Below are 13985 nucleotides of genomic sequence, written 5' to 3' on the forward strand. Positions count from 1 at the left end.
GTACCATACTTCTTTGAACGTAAGTAAAATCTCGCTTGAAACTAAAAATTGGTTACTATAAAAAAAACAATATGTCCGCGCGCGCCCGGGGAGAGGCAAGCACACGACGGGGAGTCGCCACTCCTTTTGTTAGTCGACGACGACGTGGCTTCTCACAAATCTTCTCTTTTATATATATAAAGATGTACGCTTTCAACATCTGCAGCATAGCTGCAAGCGAGAAAGTAAATAAATTTATTTCGGTAGGGCCAATAAGTTGTGTTATCAACTGCTCTCGGTGTATAATGTATATGTTTACAAACAAAACACAGACATGCGCCACGTCCGCGACCTAAAAGCTAAAAACCAAAATATATTTGCGTTTGAACGACGTAAACGCAAAAATCTTTCGCTTTTTGCATGATCTATTTAGCTTGGTAGTATGTTTTAGTCCGTTTGAGGTTATTGTTTTACCCTAAAGGCGCCGTGCACATCATGACAAATTCACACCAAGTTTTAAAAACTTAATAAATGCCTTATTTTTTTTTATTTGGCCCTAAAGTCTTGTCAAAGTCATTTTGATTAATGCTATTACATGAAGAAGTATGCAAATATTTTTTGTGTACTAAATGCGCCACGTCTCTTTTTAAATATTGTCTTGTCAAGTTTAAAAAACGCATTTTAACAGTGTTAAAAAACGCATTTTTATGCTACACAGCGTAGCGCATGCAACGTCTTATCTCGGCGCTTCTGCATTATGTGTTTTCGTTCGGCCAGTCTGCATTCTGTGACAGGTACACACCAGTGCTTTTTTCTTTTTTAACGCAATTTGTTTGTCTATTTAAATCACGGAAAACGTTTTGCTAGAAATTCGAACGTGAGGTGGGCATACAACCTGGATTGCACAACTGCAAAACTAAAATTTGACGATGCACACATGACTTCGGCGAGAAGTGCCGTGAAAAGCAGCCTGACTTGACTATAGCTATAGGCCTATAGCTATAGCTTGTATAAGGTCTGTTTGACAACACATAGATTTCTGTTCAGTTTCATATCTAAAAAAAGGTGTCAATGTAATTAAACGTAGCGCAGCTTTAAAATTTAGACTTATAGAAAAGTCATACAGGTGTGTTTTTATTTGAAAAGCAAGACGCCTTCAGCTATAATAGTCGCAAATAAATTGCCTGCATTTTAATGCTTTGCGCCTTGCCGGTTCAAAAATCGCTTTTAATTTTTTTCAATTAAAATCCCTTCAGTATATGGCGTTACAACTCCAGCCTGTAATATTCGCATTTTGTTAACGTAGTGGCCATTTTTCCAAGAAAAGGAAACACGAAATCCTTCGTCGATAGAAGCCTACTGATAAACATTTGGAGAATGGAGTTTAGGTCGTGAAAGTAAATCGAATCGGCCTATAAACCGTATGCACATATATATTTAACCCGTTGGCTAATCCGGATACGCATATTTGCCCCGTCGAACACATAAACAAAACACAAAAAGCTCTGAGAAAAGGAGATAGTTTGCAAATCAGGCAAATGCTCGCTAAATTGTTTGTCGAAGTTGTTTTGTCTGTCATATTCAGAATGTTGATTCTTATCCTTTCAAAAAAACATGTTATGGTTTGTCCTTTGTTGCAGAAGTAATGCCAAAATGCGAATATTTTATGAGGTTTTGTTAATCATGATTGTCATATTAAGTTCGACGTCGATGCGCGCTAAACGGAAAAGTAAGTGATGTTATATATATACTGAGTTTTCCGTTTTTCCTAAATGTACTATTGCCAAGGTAAACGAATCTTTTTAATGGTAAAAACCGCAGTGTAAAATGGTTTATCGCATGGCAGGTCCTCCATTGGTGAATACAAGGACGGGAGGGGAAGCACATCAAACGATTCAGCCATGTTTAATCACGCATGACTTTATTGTTCATATAATTGCCATTATAATGGAAATCAACTGTGTCCTATATTCTGTTCCAACCTACTTATGTATTTAGCCGATTAAGTACCGTAGAAATGCACAAAGACTGCGTATCGAATCGTAAAATCATGTGAGACTTAAATTTTTTTTGAAGGATTGCGCAAATACTGTTTGGAAAAAAAACTTTTTGCTTACAAAAATCTATAGTTTGCTTAGAACGCATTTTAAATAATAGTAATTTGTTTTAAACGTAGTTCTGCGGTTTGGATAAAAATAAGGAAAAGGGGGATTTTTAACAAAAAATTAAAATAATACAAACACAACTTTTCACATCTTTTATATATTTGATAAACATTTGTTTTGGTCTCAGGGGCTATTTTTACTATAATTTACCAAAATTGGCAAATCCCTGAAAAGGTTTTGACGTTGGTTTGAATCTCATGTGAACATTCTGGAATTTCGAATCTCTGGTTAACATTTCTGAATTGTTCTACTAATTTAATATAATTTATCGAACGCTACATCTTTCAGAACGCATGAAACCACCCAGAATGCCAGGAAAATCGAATTCACCGAAAATACAGCATCTTCCTGACATGGCTTTTCCGTCGGAGTGCACTAGTTGGTCAACATTAAACAATAAAGACTTTTGCGACAACACGGTTCACTGTCCAAAAGGACTAGACGAGATGAGCCCCTACACCAATATAAGCCTTAACCTCACCTATCCAGTCGTACAGTAAGCTGCTTTTATTTCTATATTATATACCTAGCTTGCGTGATTGATAAATCTACGCAGGTTCAAAAGGGCTGAGCTACGCAGGTTCAAAGGGCTCGAAAATACATCCCCATATTTAAAAGGGCTAGAAAACAGTGTTTGTACACGTATGTCAATGTATCGTTCATCGAATATCAAACGGTTTGATTCAATCCAACATTGAATTAAAGCAATTTTCGTTTTGTAAAATATCCTATGCCCTATGCATTTCACAAAAAAGTTAAACATTTAGTTGCAACAACATGGCCTCGTCTATCAACAAAACTTGTCTCCTGAAAGAGGAACAGTTTTGCAGCGGAGCGATTTCCTGCGTTGGCTATTCCCCGTGCGACCACGGCTGTTCCACGCACTTTCTTTGTCCGGACGGTAGAACTTGCCTGAAACGTTCGACTGTCTGTGACCGGGACACTTGTAACGACTGTCCGTCCTTGGACAGTTGGCCAAACGGCCCGGGCTTTAAATGCGTAAGGAATTCGTTGAAATGCAACCTGCCTCAACTGCTGCTCTGGGACGGGGTTCAAGATTGCGACGACGGATCTGATTTATGTTACGGAGAGCCTGATGGACGTACAAATGGTATTGCAACGTAAGTGATGGATTTCCGAAGCAAAATGGTTGTTGGCAGAGTATAGTTGATGGTGTTTAACAAAAGAACATGTCCTAAAAACAAATAACAGTTGATCAAAGCCTAGTGGTGTGAAATACAAAATATTAAAGAGTTCATTTTAACGTAGTAGGTTTTTTGTAATTACAAACTCCATTAGAAGACCAGGGCACCCGATTTGATGTAACTTATAATACATACTTGCTATATATTCACTTTGGCTTCTATAAAAAATATGTTAAATAACTTCAGGTAAACTTCGCCAGCCGTCCTGTTATTTTTTACTCCTCAGGCTACAGGCATGTTTATAGCAATGCAACCATATGGCACGTCTTGCTTTTTTTCCACCAACATATTCACACAAGAGTAATATTTTATTGTTTTCCCCCTTACTACAATTACATTTCGTTGATACCAAGGCCTAATGTGCGGTTGCAAAATAAGCGGGTTACCCACAAAGGAAGAACCGTAGCCACCATCTGCTGATCCCTAAATAGATACAGTAATTATAAATTACGCGTTAATCATAATCCAAGGAAATATATTAGGAAATAATATAAAGTCATCATGTCTATGCAAAAAAGTAATTAGCATGGTCACGCCAAAGTGTGCACTTGTTCTGTTTGGAGTCATTCCAAGTTGAAATTTTAATTAAAACTACATGAACGAACGATATTGCGGCTGGTGTTAGAACATGGGGGTAGCCATAAAACGTCTATAATAAGTGATTTTAGTATGGACAATAACTGTTTATTAACGATCTTCTCACAAAAGCTTAAAATTTGATATTTTAACTAAATCTTCGTTTTTAAAGTAATTTTGAAAAAGAATAAACTGAAGAAAGTAAATAAACATTTCAAACAAAAATAACAATTTATATTTTTTAATCTGGGGTTCAGCTTCGAAATTGTTTATTAGAAAAAAGTTTCACAAATTTTATTTATTTCAGCGATATACGCAACGAAAACGGAGTAAAGTTGAACACGGATCGCTGCTTTGAATGTCTTGACGGTACAACGATTATAAACAAGCAAAGCATATGCGACGGAATCTTCGATTGTCCTGATCTGGCTGACGAATGCCTATGTGACGGTGATATCCCAAGTATATGCAATAACGTCGTGAAGCCCCTAATTAGTACCAATGAGGAAACAAAAAGGTTAATTTGTTAATGCAAATAACATACAAAATAAGAGCCCAATTCATAGGCGTCCACCCTGCTTGTAAAGGGCTGAATTTGCGTTAGATTTTTGGGGACCATAATTTAGCCAAACTGTGCAGTTTATTTGTTGTTCATGCTTTCATCAAGACAAAACATGTGACATGCCTAGCTTTCGGAGCAAGGCTCTTATTTAATGGAAATCCCAAACTCTTAGACAAGCTGCACAATGCTTTGCTTATAAGGGGTTATTTTTTTCAATGTTGTTTCTTATATTTATCGTCATGCAAAAGTAACTTGCATCTTTTTGCGATCAATGCGGTCACAATATAACTAATATAATTGAAAAAACACATTCTTGCTGAAGGAAAACTCGGTAAACAAAATCTGCCGTCAAACAAGCCCTCTTTTAGGTTTATTTGCTCGTTACACAGTTATGCGTTTACTAATTTCCTATGGTTATACGTTTACTAATTCCCTTTAGGCAAGACACCATATTGACTTGACAAAAAATTTTCTTCGATGTAGATAAATTGAGAAGACGAAATTTTAGATTTAAACGTCATATTGCGAAGAACTTCGCAGAAAAAATAATAGATTGTTTTAACACCCGAATCGTATGATTAAATCGAAATTACAAGCATATTAAGATCGCCTAAAAGTTTGCTGATCTACTTATTTTTACATAAGGCAATAGTTGAAGAAGAATTCCTGTTGTACATCACCAATTTTTATTTTAAGTCGTCCAAGCAATTTTTGTATCATTAAATTGTGCTTCCGAATAAGGTTTTCCTTTGACATGTTATCGAAATGGCGAAAAGCCTTTGAAAAAGCTTTTTTAACATTTTATCATGTTGTCGTGAACTCAGATTAAATTCTTCTGCCTGTTTAACTGGTCAAGTGATGTGCGGTGAGAATGAATGTATAATTCGAAGTGATGTTTGCGACGGTAAAATCGATTGCACAGATGCCATTGATGAAAGGTATGTTCACAGCATAATTTACGCAATATAAAGTTTTTTTTCAACCTTGTGTATTGCATTCTCAGCGTAAGCTTTTGTGATGGAACAAAGCCGTGCGCTGACGTCACTACTCCATTGGAGCTGTGCAGGTTAGTACATTTTATACTTGTGTATGTCGTTAAAAACGCTTCAGAGAACATTAGGAATGTTTTATCTTTTATGACTAACCCAAATACATTTGCGATTTGCCAAAAAAAGTAATTCCCCCTGAACAATTCACGTTTTACACAAGCCAATTCCAATTGCCCATCGACCTGTTCGATAATATCTATAAGCCTATATAGGCTATAGCAGTAATTGACATCCTTTTTTGGGAATAGTACACTTTTATGTTTGCTGAAGAACTTGTACACACCATACTTCGCAATGCATTAACTTAGAAACATACGAACAAAATCCTTAGTGTGAGCGTTGCTGTTCAATTTCATCAGCCATTTCAGCAAGGCGAGGTAGTAGCCTGTTTCGAGTAGGCCTACCTTACTGTAGCTACGTATTCCTATACAAGTTGAATAGCTAGGTATTCTTAAGTTGCAGCATGTATTGTAGGCTACAGTCCAGCGAATCTGGTCATAAACCTGTCAATTTATTGTGATGCAATATCATACGCTTATGATATTGTGGTTTCCTGTACCTCCCGGTAGTACACCCCATCAAGGTAATACACCCATAAATAATGTTGGTAAAACCTAAAGTTACACCTCGTTAAAAAGCACTAACGTACAATATATATGCTCTATTTTACGAATAAACCCTTGAAACCAATACGACTAAATTAACATTGCCCAATTTAATAAACACGCGGTCTTTTATGATTTTATGCAAATCCTAAACTAGAGGTATCTATATTAAATCAAATGTGGCTTTTCGCGCAAAAAGCTATCAGTAATTCATATGTAGGTTAAGAATAGGGACTGGGTATTTTTTTTAATTTCGTATACCCATAGAGCACTAAGAGCACTAAAGTATTAGTGCTGTATGGTTTACCACAAATCGTTCTCCGAGATTTTGTACAATTTTAAAAATATTTAAGCTTTTTGAAATAACTTAGTTTAAAATATAAATGTAATATGCAAAAAATACATTAGTTTGGTGTTTATGTTCGTGTATACACCAATATAGCATTTTAAAATTAGTTAATTAACAAGTTCTATTTCTTTGAAACAAAATTAATATATCATATATGACGATTCTGCAGATGTTCTCATCTTGCCAACAACACTTGCTTCCAAAAAACAGCGACTTATTGCGATGATGAAACAGAGTGTCAAGCTTTACGTTATAAGTACGACTATCCAGCGGAGGACGAATGTTTTGGAAACTGCCAAACCAACAAAAGTGATTCATTTCACAACTCTTCAGATGTCGATTGCTCCCTACCGGATAGAACGCGCGACTCATTTAACTGTCGAGGAAATGGGACAGTGGTAAGTTTTGGACTAAATGACTAGTCCAAGCAAAGTCATTAGTCCAAAATACTAAAGTAAAGTCATTTAAAGAAAATAACTAAAGTGCACTTAAGTAAAGCAATTGACAAGTCATTAAAACAATGGTATTTTTTAACTACATTTTAATATTTTTTGGGGGAAATAAAGGTATTTATTTAAAGAACAGAAGGAGATATACTCTAGTTTAGTTTAGTACAAAAAATGTAAGTAAGAAAAGTCCAGTAAATCGACATCATCTTATAAAGACGTTTCGATACGCACTTGTATCCTAATCAGTTAATGTGACTGAAATATGTTTAAACCTCATTTATAAAAGGTTCTCATTTTTCATTAAAACAGTTCTCATTTTTCATTAGGAGTTTCTAATCGTTCGGTCCGCATAAATTAGCACCTTCACTTCAGGTGTTAAACAAGTATAGCTGTATTGATAATAAGTTGTCAACGTTCAATTTTGGGCGTACATTCTTGTAGACAGCGACTTTATAGTAGCCACAATCTTAACTCGTCTAACTCGTCTAAAGCCCCTCTGACCACTTCAGATTTGCAAAAATTAACATCATGGGTGGAATGCTGCAGAAAAAGTTTGTACACTTTCTTTAACCATATATATTTTTAATGCTCAATAATAGATTACTCCGGGTAATGTAGAAAGGAGATAATAATACCTGCATGTTTTATTTACAGCTAAAAATAAATATAACCAAGCTATGCGACGGAATACTTGACTGCGGAGACAGTTACGTCATTCGCAACGACGAGGGAAAATGCCCGACTCGGTTCAGCTGTTCAGCCATGGACGGTAAAGTCAGCATCCTAAAGGTTCAAAGGTGCAATGGATACACAGATTGCATCCATGGACTTGACGAAAGCAATTGCCGCGGAAGATATCAATGTTCAGCACTGAATGGAACAAAGGCGAGTCCGTTTACTAATTGTTGGTCGAAGTCAGTGGTTTTTATTCAGTGGTGCGCCACCCTAGAGGTACGTTAAACAATTATTTGGGGTGAGGGGGCGCGAGCAATACTCAACAATAGTAAAATAGTGATTTTCGCGCTTGCTGTTGACACTTTTTTAATGCAATCTTACGCCTTGTTGGGTTGAGGTGTCAGGCTATACCCCAACATTAATATTTGTACCACGTATATTTTTATGTAAGCTATAATTTTCTTCGGTGATTAGGACTCAGTTTAAGTTTCATATATGCCCGAAAGTTTGGTCGATAACAGCATTTTTCTTTTTTTATGTCTTATTACGTCATGGTACGACGTAGCTTTGGTACGTCGACTCTAAAAAATTAAAAAAGTGTCTAGTAAATTATTTTCAACAATGGATTTTCTAGCGGCATGGTCAGTATAGCAAGTTTCCAAAAATTAGTTTATTTCTCATTTTCTTTATAATTCAGTAATTTCTAATCAACAAACATCCTAGTCATTTCAAAATGCTGATGTATTTTTTATTAAAATTTGTTTTTTTATTACTAGGAGTCTATAGCAGAACGCGAAAAGTGCGACTTTGTGATTAACTGTGATGACAGCAGTGATGAATTAAATTGCACAACAACAAAAAGGTTCTATTGTGAAAACGGTCAACCGCTGTTCGTTAGAGCTCGGCAGGTGATACCTAATTTAGCGCATTTTATTAACATTTTGATTAAATAAAATTAATAAACGTATTTGTATTTATCATTCGGACAGTATGTGTATACACTTGCTTATGTTTGAAAGTAAGGTCAATTGTTCGCCAAAACTAAACGAAAATACTAAACTTGTTTTACTTTCTAATCGTCGGTGTATGATAGGAAGGGAATTGTTTTGGCTAAAAGTCATATTGTCCTCAACAAATCAATATTTTTGACAGCCTATACTATTTTGTAAATGTTATGTGTTTCATGGAGCCTATCAATGCTGCCAGATTTATGTAAAAATTAACAAACCAACACAGATGTTTAACGGAGTTGGAGATTGTAGCGATTGGAGTGACGAATGTCCCTCTGACAGAGCAAACGACGACAATGTTCTTTCGTCTCGTTACGAACTCATAGCGAATCCCGTTTTACGCGTTCTCGTGTGGATAATGGGAATCCTTGCCCTGGTTGGAAACTCGGTATGTTATTTCATCTTTTTTATAAACAAGCCGTGAAACAAAAAATTATTTTTACAAGGCACTTATTCCTCCAATGTTTATCTTTTTTATAATAACTTGCACAAATATTTTTGACCTAAAAAATGAGAACTTTTCGCCCTGAAGTCTAAAAGAAAAGTTTTTGACATATCATAATACATCGATTTAAATACATTGCATTTGTAAAACATTTTGGCGATAAAACTGTTTTGACAAACTTTCACCGATTTTTGACTTTTTTGCCAAATTACAAAATAATCGCCCTAATCACAAGTTCATATTATGCATGTATTGTAACATTTATAAACATCAACACGTATTGGACATTGCATTTTTTAAATTTTAATCTTAATATAGTAATAATATAGGCAAAAATGTATGCACAAATTCGGATATTCTCTATTTTAAAACGACAAAATTCCCCAAAAATATATATTTGTTATGGCTATATGTTAATTTTGATAAAGCTGTATAATCGGTTCGACCTACAATATTTCTTCATTCAATAATGATTCACTAAAGTACTAAACTATATCATTTTTCATAACACTAAACTGTTTTTGAACAGGTTGTTTTAGTTACTACTCTTCGTATACTTTGGTCGATGGACCCGTCATCTACGTCACTTCGAATCAATCACTTACTCGTGTTAAATCTAGCGGTGTCTGACATACTGATGGGAATTTATCTCATTATTCTCGGATCTGCTGGAGTTCAATACAGCGGGGTTTATTGCTCGAATGACCTTGCCTGGAGGTCAGGCAACACGTGTACGGCTTTGGGGATTTTGGTTGTTCTCTCAAGCGAATCGTCGGTTATGACAATGATTTTATTGACGTCATTCAGACTGTACACAATTTTTAATGTAAGCTATTTCGTTGATTTGTTCTTTTGAAATGAAACATAAGCCATTCTTTAAAAATTAGCTCGGTTGTATGTGTTTGCGCATTTGTAGTGTATATTTGATCTATTTCAGTAGAAACATAACGACTATATTTTGCTTTTCAGCCGCTTAGATCAATAACTACGCCAAAACCGAGAATAGCGATACTTCTTATAATGCTCTGTTGGTTGATTAGTGCTATTCTGGCATTTCTTCCAATCAGTTATCAATTCCAAAGTACCTTCAGCAGGACCGCACTTATAGAGAACAATCCATTTTTCTCGAACGCAATTGTTGGATTTTCAAGTAAGTCTATAAGACGACAAAGGAATCGCAATAACGTTAATATACGTTGGCCTGTAGTTAAAAACACTATTTTTCACGTTACGGTATGAATGTTACGTTTATAATGTTTTATGAAAATACATAACGAAACTACGATTCAATTGAGAGCTATTTTTAATGTTATATTTAGTTAAGGGACACCTTTTTGTAGATTTAAAATTATAACGTGGTATCTTTTAGTCATTTTAATGAGTTGGGTATAATCCATCGTATTAAAGCCTTATAAAAACTATTGGGTTAGGTGTTTAACTAAACTAGTACTATTTAACTTTTTATTTAGATTTCAAACATTTTTTGGATCGATTTGTACCCTATGCAACATATAACAGATCAGAAGCAGTGACATTTCAGCCTCTAATAACAAATATACGAGGAGCCTCAAGCTGGTTCCAATTGCAAGAGATATTTAATTCAACGAAACTTCATTTGCCGAATTTTAACTTTATCAACTACTTCGGGTAAATGTAAAACTAAAAATATTTAACATTATTCGAAAAAAAATTATTTAACTATAGGGAAGAATATTTAACAAACCCATTGTAATCCGTACTTCTACTGTATGTAGATGTAGTACTGAAAGAGTATAAAAAAGTTACATTAACGTGTTCTTACCTATTTTGGCTTCCGTTAGACTTTTATGCTAAACATAACAAAATGGTGGGGTCTCACTTCAAACCGCCGACCCCTAACATTTATACCTTTAAAAAATACCAACAATAATAATTTCATAAACATTGAGTCCCGGGGTAACAATAGCAAGATTTGAGTGTGATGCATTGCTTAAATAATAAAAATGACATTATTTCTTGCACAGATATTACAGTGAAAGTAGCGTGTGCATACCGAAGATATTCGTGACAACAAGAGACACGGCTTGGTCGTTTTCTATCGCTATAACCACTTTCAATTTTATAGCTTTTGTTTATGTCGCCTCTGCCTACGTGGCTATTTACGTAAAATCTGTTACTGGAAATGCAATTCGAAAAGAAAACACAAGGATCACCAATGCGGCAAAAGGCAAAGCAAATAGTCAAACAAAACGTACGTAAAATGCAAAAGGAGCGTAATTTAATTTCACATTCCTCCTTTAATAAGTTTGCACGTTCGTTAGGTTTTAAGTTCGAATCTTATCACTAGCTATTTGTTTCTTTGCTCATCCATAAAAATGCTAATATATCTCAGTTAGTAAAGCTAACATAATCTCAGCAAAGGACCCTGATTTATATTGACATACCAATAACCCGTGTCCATTTCCTGTTTCAGCACATTATTAGCACGTTTAAGGTTATTTAGGTGCAAATTACACATGTTATTTGTAGGAATTCAGAGGAAAGTACTTCGGCTTGTGGTAACCGACTTTTGTTGTTGGGTTCCTATTACCATCATGGCCTTTATCAACTTTAGTGGAGTTCAAGTTCCCAGCGTGGCATACGCTGTGTCAGCGATCGTTCTATTGCCTATCAACAGCGCACTCAATCCAATTATATATTCAAACATTTGGGAGATTATTTTCAAAACGATCAAGAACAAAAAGAAAAAAAAAGCTTCACCTCCAACGAAAAGCTCACAGCAAATATCTTCAACGAATCTGTAAAGCGAAAGCCAATTGCTTTGTATTTCATGTGTTCGGTCAGGGTGGTCCAACTTCTTTTCATCGCGGGCCAAAAACAAGGTTTATTTTATCTTGCCGGCCAATGTTTTTAAATTACATAATCTATTTGTTCAGTTCGGTAGTTATGAAATAATTTCAACACCAAAAAATTAAAAAAACAAAAATTGAAGTGATATTGCCAGATTGAACCAAAGCTGACTATCAGTTCGCGGGCCAAAAAAGCTGAACTCGCGGGCCTGCAGTTGGACCACGCTGTGTTCGGTCATCTGTCTCACTTAGACACTAATATACACAGAAATAAATGTTTGTGATACACACTTTAAGCACAAAAGTAAGTAAGTAAGGGAGTAAGTAAGCAATGTTTATTCTCTGGTTGCGCTGAAATTGAAGTAGTACTCAGAAGAAACGGATTCGTGTGCCATACGGCCGAAGCAGCGATAAGTCTAATAGACCAGTGGTTCTCAACCGCTGGTCCGCGGACCAGTGCAACTCCGCGTCAACTTTTCTGCCGGTCCGCCAAATATTTACAATGTTATATCTCAATTGCAAAATGCAAGATGTTAAAAGCTTATTCACCAAATTAAGAACTTCGCCAGTTTAGTAATTTGCAGCATTGTGACGTAACATAAAGTTAATTGTCTACTTTGGACTTACCCTACGTTACAATGAGCAGTGTTGTGCCCAACGGTTTATAAGTAGGCTACACATCGTTGAAGCCTTCTACTTTAAGATAGTTGTACGAGAAAAACTTTCGTATACCACGTATGATATAAGAAAGACAGCAGAAAATTGCTAATTTAATTGAAATTTGCAGTCTTTGCTTTTAAGTTGCATACTTTTGTAGTAATTACATTTTGGGTTGATTTTAATTTTTAAAGGTCCACCGGTCCGCAAAATTTGTATTGAAATTTCACTGGTCCGTAAGCTAAAAAAGGTTGAGAACCACTGCAATAGACCTTCCAGTCAGCTGCACGGTAAGTCAGCTGCAAAAGTGTTTTAAACACTTATGAAATTAGTTAGGCTACGCCACGGTTTTTCACAAATATTCATAAGGCAAAAGTAGGTTGAAAAGCACACTACCCCTGACGAGATTTATGTATAAGTACCCGCACTATAGAGAAGCGGTTCCCAAACTGTTTAAAAAATTTGCACGCTCGCTCGCGTCATTTGCGTTTATAACGACATAAATTCATTTATTTTAGAAACAAAACACTGATTCTTGGGTACGTATGCATCGTACATTGCTTTAGCTATACAGTAAGGTAAAAGTTTTAACTATAAGCAAAGTCTTTACTGCTTAGGCTTGGAAAAAACACATAGTGCAACATTTAGGCATGGCATAAGAGAAAAAGTCATTTTATTGCCTTCCACTGGAATTTCAGGAAGATTTTGCAAATTATTGCGCTTATTGCAGCTGTAATTATTTAACTTTCCCGACAACACTATCCTTTACCAGTTCGGCAACTGCCTGTAAATACTTTTTAACCTAGGCAGCGCTGGGTATTTCGTCTGGACTTTAAATATATTTGACATGTTTGTCCGCCGGATACCTGTTCTTCGAAGCAATAAGGGCATAGTAGCTCACTAATATAGTTACTCTTAATATAGGGAAGCATTTAGTTAAACAATTTCAGATACAATCAGTGCCAAACAGCATAGAAACTTTTCTGTTTTACAATGTATGCTTTATGCATACATTTACCGAACATGCAGCGTCGAAAGAAACATTTTTCTGTTGCTCGAGTTATATATTACTAATCAAGCAACTGATGACCAGATTACATTCTATGATTTGTGACAGCCAAGGATTCACCGGGAGTAGGCTACGTGTTTGCATATATATACCCCCAAGTTGAATATTTATATCCTTGGCATACTTGTATAACGCCTATATTTATGTCAACTGCGTAAAATTTAGGTAGATTTGGCAAGTTATCGCGCTTATTGTAGCCGTAATTAACTAACATAGTCGGTAAAACACCAATAGGTCCAACATTATGGAGAGGATATAGATCGACCTGGGGTTTGGCAACTGCTTGACGTTTGGGCTAGAGGTGAATAATTAGTTGGGTTAAAATTGGGTTTGTAAGGATTATTGATGAAATTAGGGGATGT

At 35.6% G+C, this 13985-nt stretch overlaps 1 protein-coding gene across 1 annotated transcript; it reads left to right on the forward strand.

The window, feature by feature from the left end:
- Nucleotides 1-1627: 1627 nt before the first annotated feature.
- LOC146137995 (uncharacterized) lies at nt 1628-12110 on the forward strand. The gene is made up of 15 exons (XM_083393263.1): nt 1628-1708; nt 2433-2640; nt 2912-3265; nt 4233-4442; nt 5312-5425; nt 5491-5553; nt 6660-6888; nt 7594-7824; nt 8391-8522; nt 8851-9012; nt 9599-9895; nt 10039-10219; nt 10539-10716; nt 11073-11299; nt 11578-12110. The coding sequence occupies exons 1-15, from the start codon at nt 1633-1635 to the stop codon at nt 11850-11852; spliced, it is 2937 nt and encodes a 978-aa protein (XP_083249389.1). The 5' UTR covers nt 1628-1632; the 3' UTR covers nt 11853-12110.
- Nucleotides 12111-13985: the final 1875 nt, after the last annotated feature.

This window comes from Ascidiella aspersa, chromosome 7, assembly GCF_963924565.1.
Source record: "Ascidiella aspersa chromosome 7, kaAscAspe10.2, whole genome shotgun sequence".
In the NCBI taxonomy this organism is placed as follows: domain Eukaryota; kingdom Metazoa; phylum Chordata; class Ascidiacea; order Phlebobranchia; family Ascidiidae; genus Ascidiella; species Ascidiella aspersa.